This window comes from Tachypleus tridentatus, chromosome 9, assembly GCF_004210375.1.
Source record: "Tachypleus tridentatus isolate NWPU-2018 chromosome 9, ASM421037v1, whole genome shotgun sequence".
Taxonomy (NCBI): Eukaryota; Metazoa; Arthropoda; class Merostomata; order Xiphosura; family Limulidae; genus Tachypleus; species Tachypleus tridentatus.
The window spans coordinates 79167107-79184590 of NC_134833.1; the positions used below are offsets into that span (position 1 = coordinate 79167107).

At 34.0% G+C, this 17484-nt stretch overlaps 1 protein-coding gene across 1 annotated transcript in view; it reads left to right on the plus strand.

Annotated features, from left to right (window-relative positions):
* The window catches only part of betaCOP (coatomer subunit beta), a 55898-nt gene that overhangs the window by 17333 nt on the left and 21081 nt on the right, over positions 1-17484 (plus strand). The window contains exons 7-9 of the mRNA XM_076455266.1: positions 2644-2763; positions 9915-10022; positions 11636-11782. Of these exons, the coding sequence (XP_076311381.1) occupies positions 2644-2763; positions 9915-10022; positions 11636-11782 (375 nt within the window). The remainder of the gene's footprint in view (positions 1-2643; positions 2764-9914; positions 10023-11635; positions 11783-17484) is intronic.

Here is a 17484-nt window from a genome sequence, read left to right on the forward strand (position 1 = left end):
TACATGTATAAAAGTTTTAAACAGATGTATAAATTAAATAATCTTTCCTTTTTTTACCATCATGGTCAAATTTATAGAGCATTTGACTTGCAATCTAAGGATCATGATTTTGAATCCGTGTCCTACCAAACATGCTTGCCCTTTCAGTCATGGATAACATAATAATATGATGGTCAATTCCACTCTTTGTTGGTAAGAGTAACCCAAGAGTTGGCACTAGGTGGTAATGACCAGGTGCCTTCCCTCTTGTTTTTCACTACTAAATTAGGAAAGGCTAGTGTAGATAGCCCTTGTGTAGCTTTGCACAAAATTCATAACAAACTCTTGATCATAAGTGTACAGATTTACAAAGCAAAAATTTGGGGGTTTGATTCCATTTGGTGGATGTAACTGATAGCCAGATGTGGCTTTGCTATATAAACAAACAGAAAGTTAAGTGCAATGCTGGAGCATTTTCATGTAATTTCACTCTAATTTTTCATATTATTCACTTATTACTATAAAACTATTTACAACATGTTTAAAAGTTTTAAAGGGATATATAAATAAGATAATTTTTTTTCTTTTACAATCATACTGAGTAAAATATATACAGTGTAATTACATCTTGTAAGATGTACACCCTTGTGCAAATTAATTGAAACAAATGGTCATTTTCAGCATGGTGGCCGGTGTAGGCTCGCTGGACCCGCTGATTTCCTTTAATAGTCATTTTTTAATACAGACGGCATCATTAGCTGTGTTTTGCTGTATGGTCGATCTATTTTTGGGATACGTGACGAAATTTTGAGGAATATTACGTCATTCGAAATTGAGTTAGAAGGGCAAGGAGACCAGTCAAAAAACAACTTCTTACCAACTCAATGAAGAAAAAACAGTATCAATGGGGTCTGAAATCTAAGAACTGGACACAAGAACAATGGAGGAAGGTGTTATTCAGTGACGAGACTCATTTCTTCGTACAGGGTCAAGGAAGTCTGCATGTTCACAGATCTCCAGGTAAGAAACTTCAAGAATCTCACATCAATCAGTTCGTAAAACATCCCTTGAAGAAGATGTTTTGGGGCTTCTTCAGCTACTATGGCATTGGAGGCTTACATATCATAGAAGGTATGATGCGAGGACCACAGTACATTGAAATTTTGCAGAGGAGAATCGTTCCAGAATTGGAAAAGAGATTTCCAGATCTGGCATTTTTCAGCAAGATCTGGCTGCATCCCACACATCGAAACTTGTGAAGAATTTTATGACTACAATGCGAATAAAGGTGCTGGACTGGCATAGAAACTCTGGACTTAAATCCTATTGAAAATCTTTGGGCAATTTGTAAAGAAAGACTTTGGGGGAAAAGACTGTACTATGAAAGACAACCTAATTGAGGCCATAATTGAGGTGTGGTACTGCAATCCAAAAATTAATAAAGATTGCAGTCAACTTGTGGACTCGACGCCAAAGTGGATTAATGATCTTCTGAAAAATAAAGGCGGTCATATTGTATTAATTTGTGAGTAATTTTTGGATTCTCAGAAATAAAACAAAAAATTGAAAAACATTGTAATTTTCCATCTTGTTTCAATTAATTTGCATTAGGGTGTAGAATGTTCAGATTATCTGCTTGTAGTTTTGCTAGGAATTTTAATTTGAACTTAAGGTTATCTGTCACAAGCAAATGTAACATGCCTCCCCTGATCAATCTTGTTTGCTGAGATTCTCAGAATATAGTTGATTGGAAGAAAATTTATTCAAGATGGGGAAGAGCATAAACTATTAAGAATACATGCTTGAGAGGAATGTTCACTTAACACAGTATCAATTTGAGATTTTTTTTATGAGAATATATTGGAGCACAACAGATTGTGACATCACAATAGATATTACAGTAAGTATGTGTAACTAATTTTATTTACAGTAACAAAACTTTTACAGGTAATTTTTTTTGCAAATAAGATCAGTTCTTTGGCAAGGTGTATGCAACTTACGTGCATTGAATGAATTGTATATAAAGCCAATGTCTTAATTCAGAGTTCCATGTTATATGCATGGCAAATGTTTTCTCTTTTACATTTCACTACTGAAAATCGACAGCACTACTTCTAACTTCTCTGTTTTTAGAAGGTATCTTTGTGCAAGTTCTTATCTAGCTTGATCAAAATGTATAGGAATGGCAGACCCAAAACACTACTACAAAATATTTTGATCTTTGACTCTTGTAAAAGGTGGAAGAAAAGCCTAAATCTTGGATCTATCTATTTTAGTCTGCTGGGGATTGTCACAAGGAATTTTTTGCAACCTTGTCTAATTTGATTGAAATATAGAGAAAAAAAAGCTTGACTTTCTCCATTTTGGACAAGTATATATGCCCATTGGGTTTCAAGATGATTTGCCTCAGAATAAAGGGAGTGGTTCACAATTAGAATAGTTTGAAAGAAGAAAGATGCACAGGGAATGCATCTCCTCCTCTCTGGAAGGAGAAATAAGAATTTTCAATGAAATTACGGAAAACCTTGTATATATATATATATATCAGTTGTTTTAATAAGAACCAATATAATACTTTAAGAAAAGAATTTTATTTTTTCAATAGGAAAAGAAGTAAGGGTCGTTTATTACATCAGTATATTTAGTTGTTTATCTTTTATTCAGGCTGCTGCAAGCTGTTACATAGAACTTATAGTCAAAGAAAGTGATAACAATGTGAAACTGATTGTGCTAGATAGACTTATTGCTCTGAAAGAATTGCCAGCTCAAGAAAGAATTTTACAGGTGAGTAGAAAACTTTTATATATTGATAGTTTTCCTAGTTTACCCCCCAAAAAAAAATCCAACTGAAATCTTACAAGACATTTTTATCATCTTTAATTACTTTGAATATATAAAAACTAAGCTTACCAATGAGGAAAGTAAATAGGTATTTACTTTGAGTATGACAATTTTATGTAGCTTAACAGCACTGCAATGAAAATTGGAATGGTCATGGACTACAACTATTTTAAGTATGTGATCTTTCTCATTTGTACAAGAAAAACATTTTCTCTTTCTGTAAGAATATATCTCCTGTAGCTCTTGAAAACTGTTTAATTATTTGTGACCTGAACATTTTTTAATATGATCTCATGACTTTGAAAAATTGATTTTCATGTAAAGATCTGTAATTAAAAACTAGTATACCAGTCACATAACTTCTGTTTAGCAAATATAGCTTTAAAGGGAGTACCTCTTCAAGAATTAAGAAAAAAAATTTATTTGACTGTAATAATTACAATATTTACCAGATTAATTCTTTAAAAATATAAAATAAGTTTGTAAACTAAATTCCTTTACAAATAGCTGATAGTACCTTATCTAAGGGTAAAACAGTAATAATTAGCAGAAATGCAAACCATTATGATTTGAGCATAATTATTGCAATTTTGATGTATACATTACGACTATATGCTCATACAGACAAATATTACGACTTGCTGCAACTCCCAAATTATTATATATTATATAGGCCTATACAATAAACTGATAAATTGTTCTCCCAGGGCTTGAAATGGGTGAAAAGAAAATTTCTAGTGAGATACAAATAAGTTTTGACAATAAATAAAAGACATAGTCCAAATGGCTACTTGCGATAATCATGTTTGTGCTTGAAATAATAAAAAAAAATATTTGTATCTCCGACATCTACCAATAGTTTGAGTGAGGTGCTTTTTCATACTGGGTACGTGGTGGAATCCATCGTTATGTTATCAGTGCTTGTCGGCCAATCAGCGCTCGCATTTATGGGTATTTCTCGTTTTCTAAGCGGCATAGAAACACCGATGCGATTATTCACAAGATGAGAAAAAGAAGCCTCATTCACCAGATTTTCTTGTTTCTGGCAAATCTAAAAGGACTAAAACTGTGAATAAAAAATTTAAGAAAGAATATAGTGCAAAATATCCAGTCAGTGCATTAAAAGTTAGTGACAGTCATGCATTTTGTACAGTTTGTCACATCGATGTTTTTCTGTGGCGCATGGCGGGATAAATGATTGTTCCAGACATACAAAATCAGCACCTTACCAACATAAAGCTGAGGCAAAGACAAAAATGATGCAGATAACGACATTTATGAGTAAGAATTCAGAATATGAAACCATAAATGCAGAAGTGACGTTCACGCAATTTGTCATTGCTCATAATTTACCCCTAGCTGTAGTCGATCATGCAGGACATCTATTCAGAAAAATGTTCCCAAACTCTGATATAGCAAAAAAAATATGGCTGTGCTAGAACCAAAACTATAGCCATTGTACAGATGTTGGGTTGTGAAGAAGACAAAATTATTTCAAGCATACTTACTAACAGTGTTTACAGTTTAGCCACAGATGGATCCACAGACATGGATGACTCAAAACTGTATCCAGTTGTTGTACGATATCTGTACGGGCTCTATCTACAATCATTACGCTCAGTCATTTGAAACAGTTGGCATCTCTGAGTTAGAAGAAGAACTATGAAAATGTGCACTCATGCACACAACTTTGCATGAATAAGAATGACAATTTAAGAAAAGGACTAAAAGAGATACAATTTTTCTTTTAGATAAAAAAGCTATTCCTTGTAATGGCATTTTAGAAGCCCAAAAATTCTTCACCTATGCTGTATTTTACAGTTTTAAAATTTTAATTAATGTTTTTGTTAAGTTTATTTGTCTGTTTTATACAGTTTACTTAAGTTTTTTTATTTACTTTCTATCCTCCTCAACACTAAGCCAAATGTTTCTACATTCTTTTGTCCTTAATTAGTTTTGCCAGTGTATCACTTCACACATACTCTTTGTAATCTATGTACTGTTTTGATTAAGATTTCTTGTTTTAATAAAGGTTAACCCCTCTGTAAGGATTTTGAACTTTGTTTTTAACATCTTAAGTCTAAGGATTTACAATGCTAAAATCAGGGGTTTGATTCCCCTTGGCAGACTTGGCAGATAGGCCACTGTGGCTTTGCTACAAGAAGACATACATACACTCTTGAAGGAGAGATTACAATTAAATTATTAACCCTCTATTGAGATGCTTTCATGATTCCACAGGATGTGTAGATAGAAATATTCTATCTACCTGTATCAATGTAAAGTAAATAACACTTTATAAACAGTAATACATGATTTCTAAGAAAATGACTGGCTGACATTTTTGTTGTGGATAACAAATGATTCTAATGTAATGTTTGTTCCTTTTGATGATGTTTTTTCTGTGTTTGTTTAAAAACTACAGGAGTATTCTTATGTGAAAACACGAGTTAAACAATAGCAAACTATTCAGATGACAAACTTTGTTTCTGTTAGTAAATTTTATTATTAGTCAACACACACAAGTACAACAAATTCTTATTTAATAAAAATAAACTACAATTATTGAAAAGTTAGCTTGATCAAAAATATAGTTGGAAAGAAATTGCCTGTCTTATGTACACTTAGGATATAGGTCAGTGATTCTCAACCTGTGTGCTGAGAAATTGGCTGGTGTGCTGTGGTATTTTTGAAACACATTCAATTTTCTTGGGATTTTACAAACAAGTCAAACACATCAGTTAATAAAAGCTACTATAGAGACATTCTGAAACCTTCCAAAACATTCGATGGTTTTCATTGAACTCGAGCACTGAGAAGTTCACAGTTAAATTTCATTTTTGACTGCAACAGTTCGACTGTTAGTTTAATTATGGTGCAACAAGTGCTTCGTACATCATAAATGATGCATCAAACAATCAAACTGCTTTCTGGAACACGTTCTCATTCTGCAGTATGCTTCAGCTACTACGCTGTAGGTAGGAATTTTATATCAACTGCAGAACTTTATCATTTATCCATGGGAAAAATATTCAAGTAAGTTTGGTGCTGCAAAGGAGAATGTGTTGAATCAAAAGCAAGGAATTAAACGACGGTACAAAAGCGAATGCATTGAATACGGTTTTATCACTTTGGAATCAGAACATTCTCAATTACCATTCTGCCTACTCTGCAATGCAGCTTTATCAAATGAGGTGCTTGTTCCTAGCAAACTGAAGAGACACTTGGAAACAAAACATTCAACTGTGAAGGATAAACCAAAAGAATACTTCGAAAATTTCGTGGCTGAACAACATGAACAATCAAGGAAGCTTGTGAACTACATGAAGCTGCCCGAAAAAGCATTGATTGCAAGTTATAAGGTTGCTCTGTTGTGGCAAAACAGAAGAAAGTGCATACGGAGGCCGAATCAGTCATTGCGCCAGAGTTAGGAATCATAGTTGAAAATATGCTTTGAACAGATGCCGCCAAAAAGATTAAGCAAGTTCTACTGTCCAGTGACACAAGTTCATGCAGATTTGTAGACTTGTTGGCAGATTTTAAGGATCAAGTTTGTGAACACTTCAAAGTGCCTGAAGATGAATTGTCTCTGCTATGGTCTCTTCAAGATGATAAATCTACTGATGTCAGAGGAAAAGCTCAAGTTCTGGCTTTTGTTTGATTCATAAAAGATGGAAAAATCATAAACAAATACTTATTTTGCAAAGATTTAAAAAGTACAGTGAAAGGCCAAGACATTTTTGAGTTTGTGAATGAAAACATTTTGCTCTTCAAATTACATTGGAATAACTGTCAGCATTTGCACCGATGGCTCTCCTTCAATGCAAGGAAAAAAAGAAGGGATTCATCACTCTGGTGCACCAACAAAATCCAAACATTGGGATTGTTCACTGCATGATTCACAGAGAGGTGCTTGCTTCCAAATCTTTGCCAAAAGATTTGCAGTCTGTTATGAATCAAGTTATTCAAGTGGTGAATTTCATCAAGTCTCTGCCACTTCAATCTCCACATTTCTCTCTTCTCTGTGAGGCGATGTATTCAGACAACAAAAAGGTACTGTATCACACTGAAGTTTGATGGCTTTTGAAAGGAAAGGTGTTAAAGCATCTTGTCCAACTAAAAACGGAAGTAATTTCTTTCTTGGAGGTTGAGGAAGCAGGTTTTGAATTTTCTTTTCATGATGAAATCTGGTGGCTGAAGGTTCAATTTCTCCAACTTGTTTGACAAATTAAATTCTCTGAACTTAAATCTCCAAGGACCATCTGAAAACATTATTACTGCAACATCCAAGCTGAAGGCCTTCGATGAAAAGGTGACACTGTAGAAGAATAAGATCTCAAAAGGAGTCCTTGATTGTTTTCCTTCTGTTAACGAATGTCCATCAAAGAAGAAAATTCTCTCTCAAACTTTGAGCACATTAAGTGACCTACAGTCCGCACTAAAATAATACTTCCCGTCACCTGCTGTAGATGAATATTACTAGGTGACCTATCCATTCGGAATTAACGAGACAGCAAACCTTACAACTGAGGAGGAAGAACAGCTCATAGATTTACAAAATGACAAATTTTATCAGTCGTTTCCCAAAAAGAGCTTGGATGAGTTTTGGATCTCCATTAAAAAATTTATATCCTGCAATCAGTTCAAAAGCAGTTGAAGTTCTGCTTTCATTTGCATCTTCGTAGTTTTGCGAAATTGGATTTTCAGGATTGACTGAGATTAAAGCCAGAAAGAGGGAGATGCTTTTTACAGCCGATGATGAAATGCGAGCTTATTTGTCTACGTTAGAGCTTTGCTTCAATTTGATTTGCTCTTGGAAGTGGGGACAAGTGTCACATTGAAAACATGCGTAAAAATTAAAAGTTTTGATTTTTCTGCTATACCACAAAATCGTTAAAAAGCCTTCAAACGACACTCACGGCAAAAGCAAGCAATAGTATTGTCAATGCCCAGATGACATTAATATCACTTGCTTTGGCCATGATTTTCGTTCTAAGGCTTTTAACACTTGCCATATAATGTGTACCTAAAAAAATTGTTAAGGCTTTCCAGGTGTGCCACAAATATTTTCAGATTGTCATAGTGTGCTGCAAGTCAGAAAAGGTTGAGAACCACTGATATAGGTGCAAGTTGTGTTTTTACTGGTCAGTGCTTTTTCTTCATTCGTGGTTTATGCTGTGTAACTGATGGAAATGAAACAAGTTAGACTTAACACCATGACCACAACCTACTTGTATTGTGAGTAGATGCGTAATACTCATGAAAGTTCTTAAAAAAGATGAAACTAGCTAATGCTTTTAAATTTGCTTGAATGGTCCTAGGGTTGTGTAATTTTTGAAAAATTAGATAGATATTTAGTTTTGATTTTGTTTTCTACTATACATTAAATAACATGTTTTATTTTACTTATTTGCATTAACTGTGAATAGTTCACATGCAATGTAACTTCCATTTTGGGTATAAAAAAAAGTACTATTTCACAATTCATTTGTATAAACTCTAGAACCTCCTAAATAAATATCAAAAGTTTTAAGTGAAATGTTTAAATTTTGTTATCAGTTGCCTCAGCTATGTCATTAGCACCAGATATCATCAACATATGGTACAACGAAATGTTTAAGAAATGGAAATGTATACATACCTTTTTAATATTTTGTTTCATAAAATAAGTTTCAGACTTATTTTTGTCATATGCATGATTTTACTTTTTATACTTTCGTGTGTATTTTATATTGTAATCTGTTTTCAGTTTTCTGTCCTTTCCTTTATTATTGATTCCATAGTGTAAATATGAAGTGTTCATCAGGATATCAAAGTTGTTGAACGTTATGGTTTTTAGGCTACCAGCTTTGAGATTGTCTACCTGTATACACATTTATGTGTAAACAGACTTTTACTTGTTTCATTTTGTTATAGAAGTTGAGAATGTTTGAAATTTTTCTGAGAGGATATTGCTTAAATATTTTCAGTGTAAGAGTAGTGGAAGAAAAAGTGAAAATATCTTTAAATGATCTCAAGATTTATCATATTCACATTGCTTAGATTTCTCTGGGTGGCAAGTAGAAGATATTAGACCTGCTAGTTTTCTAATTACTATAATATCTTTTTGAAGTCACTCTTTTATGAATTAACAACATTTTTGCTTCTTAAAATAACAAATTGCGGTAGTTATAATATCTTTTCTATTTAATGACATTTAACATGGTATTTTAGAAAAATTTTGGTTTCTACTAAGTTTTGAAATTCCACAAATTAATCATCTTTAGCTGAAGTATTTTGTTCAAATGATTGAAATGCAAATGTAAAACTTGACAACTGGCAGGAAAATTCAACTTTTGAAGCATGTACGCTAGAAATAGAATGTCTGTTATTTTGTGACATTCAGTCTTATGTCAAATGTTAACCTACAAGCCTTAATCTTTTGAACAGGCCTATATTTTTATTCACAATCATATCAACAATGTATCACTTTTTCTGACAGTGTAAACTTAAAGAAAAATTTGAAATCTGTATAACCACTTACTGGCTTTTGAAAATGGCAATTTATCTTGTGTTGAGTTGGAGGAATATGCATAGGTCTGTTATGTTCAAAACTGTGAATATTATAAACATCTTTTTGTTATGGGGCAATAGTTTATTGGAATTTATGTTAAACTCTTGTGTATAAAATCAAAATCTTGTATCTTGTGTGGGAGATAAGTTTGTAAAATAACCATAAGTGAATGGAAATCCAAGAGTTTTTAGTTTAACTATTTTTGTAAGATGGAATGGACATTGCTGTTTTGGCTTGGTTCTCTTTTTAAACTGTCCCCTTTCATTTTTAGGTTCTTGAGAAGTCTTTTTTATTTGTTTTACTTATTTTTCTTATGAAGATACTATTTTTGTAAAAATTTAATTTGAGTATTCTTAAACTTTGAGGGTGCTGATTTTCACTCATTAACCAGTTTGGATCAATTAAAAGCTAAATTATTTTAAATTGGTAAATAAAAATTATTAAAGAGAGCATTTGAAATGTACATTTTAAATTTTATAGTTAATATGTAATAAGCATTATAGAAATATAAAACTAAAGTAAGTTTGTTTTCCACATGTAGGATTTAGTGATGGACATTCTTAGAGTACTTACTGCATCTGATCTAGAGGTCAGGCGTAAGACTCTGAACTTAGCTCTGGACCTTGTTTCTTCCAGAAATGTAGAAGAGGTAAGAAACTTGATCATCCATTACTTGGAAAAACGCACATTTACCTTAATCCTCATCAGCACACCTCTGAACAGTTACATTTTGGAACACCTGGAGCCCAACTGCACCACAACATAAAATTACCATTATAATAAACTGTTGATCTGAAATCCTAAAATCCAGTTGCATTACAGCTTTTACTTAGGTTAGTGGGCAGTGTGAAGAACATAAAAGTATATATTGTGGAGGAAGCATGTTGAAAAATAAGGAAATTTTAAAAATTACCAAGTTCCTCAATTTACAACTAAGTGGTATTAAACCATTCCTTATACAATCGGTGTATCAGTAAAAATGATGAAGATTTGATATAATGTTATATTCAAATTATTATCCACCAATATATGATGAGAACACCACAATACTTCAAAATTCAAGTAAACGAAAATTGAAAGTATACATCTTGGGTCACCTTAGGTCTGAGCAAACCTCACCATAAATGTAAAGTTATAGTATGGAATGAAAAAACTATAAGCAGGTTATTTATAATTATCAAACAAAGTTTCTATAAAGTAGGGCATTACAAGTAATCATCACACAGCACTTGTTGAACAATAATATGTGCATCCATGCTTACCACAGTGACGTTATAAGTAAACAGACCAGATGATGCTCTACTACGTTGATGAATTATCCTCTATAACAGCTTATACAGTGAGATGAATATTTTGAAATGTACTTTGTATGTTGCAGTATGAACTACATGTATAGTGATGATCAGTGATAGTAAGGGGTCTGTGTGGACCCCAGATTAATATTTGATATAGTTAGTTAGGTACTCTGTCTGCTTGTTTTGAAGACAGTAGTGTCATATTCATTCAGGGTTTCTGCTTATCAGTTACAGGAATTTATTCAATATTGTAATGACTATGTTAAAAGATACACAATCAAGAAAGTCATTACTTTCCATGTGGACTGCAAGTGTGTTGATGATGAGGGTTAAATGTACTTTAAACTTTTGTCTTTCAGAGTTAAGAAATTTAAATAAAAATGATACCCATATTTAAGCTTAAATTCAGAATCTCTTTAGAAAGTACAGACGTAATTCTTTGTGTGATGCTATTGTCCTCTATGAAAATTTATTACTCTGTAATTGTGATGACAAAAATCATATTTGTGAGAATGTGATAATAGTTGTATAATTTACGTACTGGTGTTGTATTAGTAGGATTAGAGTTATAATACATTTATAATATAAACCAAGCTTTGAATGGAAGCTGTTTAATTACTACATGATTTTCAACAAAAGTTTATTTATTGTAAAAAAACAAAAAAATCTTTTGGTCATTTCCTACTATCAGAGGTAAAGAAAACAAAATAAGTTTAAATACCAGATATTTGTAATTAATCAAATGAAAATGATGCACATTGGAAACAAATGCTTGTACATTTTATGTAAGAGAAAAAGGAAAACAAATCTTTCTATAGGCCTGATATTCTCTAGAAAAATCTGTTGGTTAATTATAAGACCAATGATTTTGTCTGTGAGAATGGATCATTAGCTTCCATTTATGTTTCTAATAATAATAATAAATATCTTGTGCATTAAATAATTTATATTTTTCTGCATTTTTTAGATGGTACTGGTTTTGAAAAAGGAGGTGACTAAAACCCACAATGTTGTAGAACATGAAGACACTGGCAAATACAGACAGTTGCTTGTTCGTACTCTGCACTCTTGCTGTGTGAAGTTTCCTGATGTTGCTCACACAATCATTCCTGTGGTGAGTATCCTGGATATTTTGATTATTTATATTTTTTTCACCAAATGTTATTTATTTTAATAGTGTTTAGTGTGGTAAAAAATGTATTGTAAGTATGCTAAAAGTGTCTACTAGGGAACATTTTTGCTCTGTAGCTTATCTTTCATTGCCTTTTAATGACACTTTAAAATCTTCTGTCAGTTTTTTTTTTAATTCTTAACTTTAATTGATGGAGATCTGTATTGTGTAAATGCAGCACTTTTATAATATGTTGAAAATAAGTACTGTTATATGAGGTGGATGCACCAGTCTATCAAAATTAGTACAAAGTGAAATAAGAAATGCAGTTTTCTTCATTTAAAAAAAAATCTACAGCTAAAGTTGTAACTGATAAAACTGAAAATTTTAAACTAAAGGATTTATGGACATTCTTTACCCAACTTTGGTGGTCTAATGTGATATAAGAATGATAGCTTCAGAAGTTTAGATGTGTAAGAGAGAGAAAGTGAAGTAAGTAAGTAACATTTTTCGTTTTATTGAGATATATTTAAACAAAGCAGGAACTGCATTTCACTTGTTTAAGTATTTTTTTTACTTATGTATATAATAGTAATATTGAATAATTAGACAATTCTCAATTGATGAATCCTTACTGTGAAGGTCTAGAAAGGAAACAGTGAACACTTTAAACAAATCACAGATTTCTCTTACTCTAACGATAGTCTTGTGGTATTTACCTGCAATCCAACTTTTGTCTGAAGCTTATTAACATTCCCCTTATCAATATAAGGATGAATTTGGGATTTTACTGATGTCTATCTCAGTCAGATTGTCTTTTCCTGTTCTTTCTTTGGTTTCCTGGCTGGTTTGATTTTGGAATTTATTAGGTAGAGACACTTTTATAGTGTTTGTTTACCATCTTCTGCCTTTAGGGAGTTAAGAAAAAAACTCCTTTTCATCATCCCATGTTTGCTAGAGTTCCAGTGACATTAGAATCACAAATTGATAAAGGCTATTTAGACATTTTTTAAATTGTTATTGGCTTCTTGTTATTTTAGCTTTAATTTGAGAGTATTGGCCCATAGTGTTTCCCAATCCCCAAATCAGTTCCCATGTCTATGGGTTCCCATAAAAGGATCCATCCACATTCTCAAGGATCTTTGGCTTGGGCAGACTGACAGCAATGGCATTGGTGACTCTCCTTTGGGCAAGAAAGCATGATTACATTACTTTCTGAACATCTGGAGTTCATTCACCTGGGACCCATGGGAACTACAGGTTTTGGCTTCAGGGTTGGTCATTCAATTTACATCACTTTCAATGGATACATGATGAGTGGAGCTTCATTTCCAGGCTATGAGAGACTTGTTAATCAAAAGGGAAGTGGAAAGGGTTGATCCCATTCTTCCAGGATTTTATTCCCATTTATTTGTTGTACCCAATAAAGCAAGAGATTGGTGTTGAAACATTGATGTTTCTCAGCTTAAGCAATTTTTAGATCCTCATCACTTTACAGTGGAATCTTTTCTCAACCTATGATGGAACTTTGTGCCAAGGCTCTGAATAGCAAAGTTCGATGTTACCCAACACTTTATATTTCTATAGCAGAATTTTCTTGGAGACTCCTAAAATTTGTGCACGAAAGTCAGTTGTTGCAGTACAGGGCACTACTTTATGTCTTCTGCAGAAGTTGTTAGTTTTGTTTGTTTTTTTTTTTGCCACATGCATTCCCTAGGGTTGTGTACAGATCATTATATGGATGACTGGCTCATTTTGGCACCATCCCATCAGTCAGCAGAATCACACACTCGGATTATTATTTTAGAAACCACAGAAGTTGGCTTCTAATCAGACTGTGGAAGTCCATTCTGTCACCAACACTATCTCATTCATTTGGGTGTATTTTTCAATAAGCACTTAAGTTGTGCTCAACAAACCCCTATCATGCTTCAAGCTATAGAAAGAACTTTTATATTTTTTTATTTGTGTCCTCCTACCACTTTTTGGTTCTTTTTTGTGAGCATCTCTTGAGCCTCATTCTTTTGTGATGAGGGCATATGAGGTCCTTTCAGTGGTCACTGCATAACTTATGGATCATACATTGTGCTCCTTTGGATCATCTTATCTCATTTCTCTGGAGCAACATCCACAATTGTGAATTGTGGTTGGATTGGAATAACACTACCAGTTTGGGTACACATTCCACCATTCATCCTGAGATCTATCTGTTCACAGGCACATCTCTTCAGGGACGGGGAAGTTGTATTCAAGGTCAGAAGTTCCAAGGTACTTGGACGGAAGACAAGTCTACCTTCTGTATAAAAGTTCTCAAATTTCTTGCAGTGCAGTGGGCAATGTGTCAAAGTCTTTTTTTCTTGAAAAAAAAAGGTAATAATGCATTCTGGCAATTCTACAGTGGTATCTCAGATTTCTCATCAATAAGGCACTTAATTTAAGAGACCTTTGTTTGCACACCTTGTATCGTCTCTGCTGAGCTCATTCTCGTCATATCAGTCTTTGAGCATGTCATGTTCTAGTCATGATGAATTTAATTGCAGATCACTTATCCTGAACTAACCAAATTTTTCAGGTGGAATAGATGCTACATTGCAAGGTTTTTGAGTGGTTTGCTCTCAGTTTGGATCACCAACAATCAATGACTTTGCAACAAATTGGAATTATCAACTGCATTTGTTTTATTCTCAAGCACTGGCAGTATATGCATTCAATCAGGACTGGACAGATTTGCATCTGCATGTTTTTCCCCTGATTCAGCTATTACACCATATTCTGAATATAGTTTATTCCACTCTTTAACGAGTTCACCTTGCTGTACCATATTGGCCAACTCAAATGTAATTTCATCTTTTTTGTATCTGCAGGAATTTCGTCCCCTATATCTTCCACATTGGCAATGTCTGTAGAGACAATATCTGAATCAGATATTCTCCATCCAGATGTTTGGAAACTCAGTCATTATTTTAGAAAGTTATGTGACCTTTGGCTTGGTAAAAGGGTTTAACTTCTAATGTTTCTCTGTATTTAACTAAATCTCTTCATTGGCACACCACAACTTTTTCTCAATTGAAATGGAGTATTATTGTCAGTGGTATTTTAAAAGAAATTTAAACCCTCTTCATTCTAAAGTATCTATCATATTCCATTTTGTGACTTGGTTGTGTGTGCGAGAGGGGTTTTCACATAAGGCATTCTTGTCCTCTGTTTTTCTATATTACAAATACCAGAAGGTTTATGAATCCCCAGCACAATTGGGTCTACTCAAATCATTTTGTATTCTTTGGCCTAAACAATCTTCTCAGTTATCAGATTGGGATTTTTCAACTGTTTTATGTGTTGTCTCATCCTCCCTTTGAACTCTTAGCTTTGTGTTCTTTGTTTCATCTTTAGCTTAAATTGTGCTTTTTGTTCTTTTTACCTGTCTTATGGACATTGTTGGTCGGAGTTGTTTGCAGACCATTTGCATCAGACTCTTTATCATCCCACGTTTGTCCTGCCCTTCCCCAGTAAGTCTTTTCTCACAAGACTCTGGCAGTTGACAAGGGGAAAGATTCTTCTTGCCAATTTATTTGCCAGTTGTTTCTTGCCTTTCAGACTGCTCTGACCCTGATCATTTGTTACACCCTTCTAGGGCCCTCAAGTGTTATAATCACTAGTGCTAACACATTTTGAGCTACTAGGAATTGATTATTTGTTCATTGTGATCCTTCAATTTCTTTCGACTTGTCTACCATTACCCTGTTCAGTGGCTTAACAGATTGATTCATGTGGCCTATAATGGATTACTATTACAGGAGAGGGATCTCTTGCATGTCCCATCTCACTCAATTCATCATATCCCTATTTCATTAGCCACCCACTTCAATTGTCCTCTGGAAGACATTATGTGGACTACTTCTAATACTTTAGCCAAATATTTAACAGTTCACTCTGTTTTTAGGAATTGCTCCTGGAAGTTATCTCTTAATGTTAAAATAGTTCTTGTAATAGTACTAGCACTGATACAGTACAGAGTTACAATTAAAATAAACATGGGAAGCAAAATAAATCATACAACACTGAGGCTTGTAAACATCTGACCAAAAGTAATTTAACAACAAGATCAAACGATGAAGCATCTCAAAATATAATATCATTCATACATTTCAAAAAATGAAGTTTTGATGGACAGTCTTTATGCAGTATGGTGTTTCATCATGCAGTACATTAACTGGCAAAATGTTTTTAAGTTTTGAGATACAGACATTAGAACAAGTCAAGTAACACTGTAATAACTGTACTTTAATTGCTATTGCTTGTTAAATGCACAAGTTTGTAAGAACATGAAAAAATAACAGACAAATGTAAAAAAACAAAAACAAAAATCTTGATGTTCTCCCCTAAGTGTGGATTCCTGTATGTGGTGAGGGAACCTCCCAGGAATGTTCTGTTATTTCAGTTTACCTCCTCTTGGATCTAAATATTCACCCACATGTTTGCTGTACATGGTGACCCATGAAGGGGAAGAGAGGACTCCCTGGTGGTTGAGGGGTCTAACCCTAACACACCACTTTGGCCTTAAATTCCTGTAAATGGGCAGCCTTGGGGTGGCCCCCTTGGGTCAGTCAGCTAGTTCATTTGGCCTAGGTTCGACCAAGCACCAATGTTAGATGTTCTCAACAAGTGTTGTGGACATTGTATCTGATGCTGGTGTTTGGGTATAGTGCTCACAAAACCCCTCATGTTGCTGCAATGTCTTTGTTTGGCATTGTAGTGCATGTCTTATCTACAGTGGGTAGGGTCAGTGGGCACTGAACTTTTTTTATTATGGATCCTCCAAATAAAAACTTAAATAATAGCAAAAAAGAACAAACAGTCCATAGGTAAATGACCACGTCTTGATGAATCTGAGCAGCAATCTTCAATATCTGTAACACCTGTATCTCATTTTCTTATACTACATTCTCTTTCAGACAAACCTTTAGGGCAAATGCTTCCTTTTTTATTAAGAAGGGACAACAGGGGATTGCTGACTCTCCAAAGTCAGTCAAAAAGCTTCACTCTAGTGACATATTGGTGGAAACATTCACATCTCAACATGGTGAACTCCTTTTGCATTCAAAGGCAATTGGGGATATACCTGTTGAGATTATCCCTCATGCTACTTTGAATTCATCATGAGGAGTTATTATTGAGAGGGATTTGAAGAACATCCCTGAGTCAGATTCTTGCTGGTTTCTCCAGCCAAGGATGTTTCCAGTGTCAGCAGTTCAGTCAAAGACATTATGTCATGGTTCCTTGACACATGCTTGTTGTGGTGGCAAGGACCACAATGCGTATGAGTGTGAAACGGATCCTCATTGCATCAATTGTAATGGCTCTCACTCATCCTGCTTTCGTTCTTGCCCGAAATGGTTGGAAGAAAAAGAGGTGCAGCGTTTGAAGACGATTCAAAACATTACTTACCTTGAGGCTCGAAAGTTGCTGTCCACCACTTCATCTTGGACGTATGCTGCTGCACCTTTTTCCACTACTACAGTGGGAGTGCAGACGTATCTCTCTGTTCCTCCAAAAGAATCATTCTCAAACCATATGAAAAGTCTTTTGACCTCCATGGTTAAAAAAGTTGATGAATCAACGTCAACATGCATCTCTGTCCCTAACATTCATTCCAGAAAACCCCAAGATCCACTTCCTGTGGTTCTGTGTACGGGCATTTCTTCAGG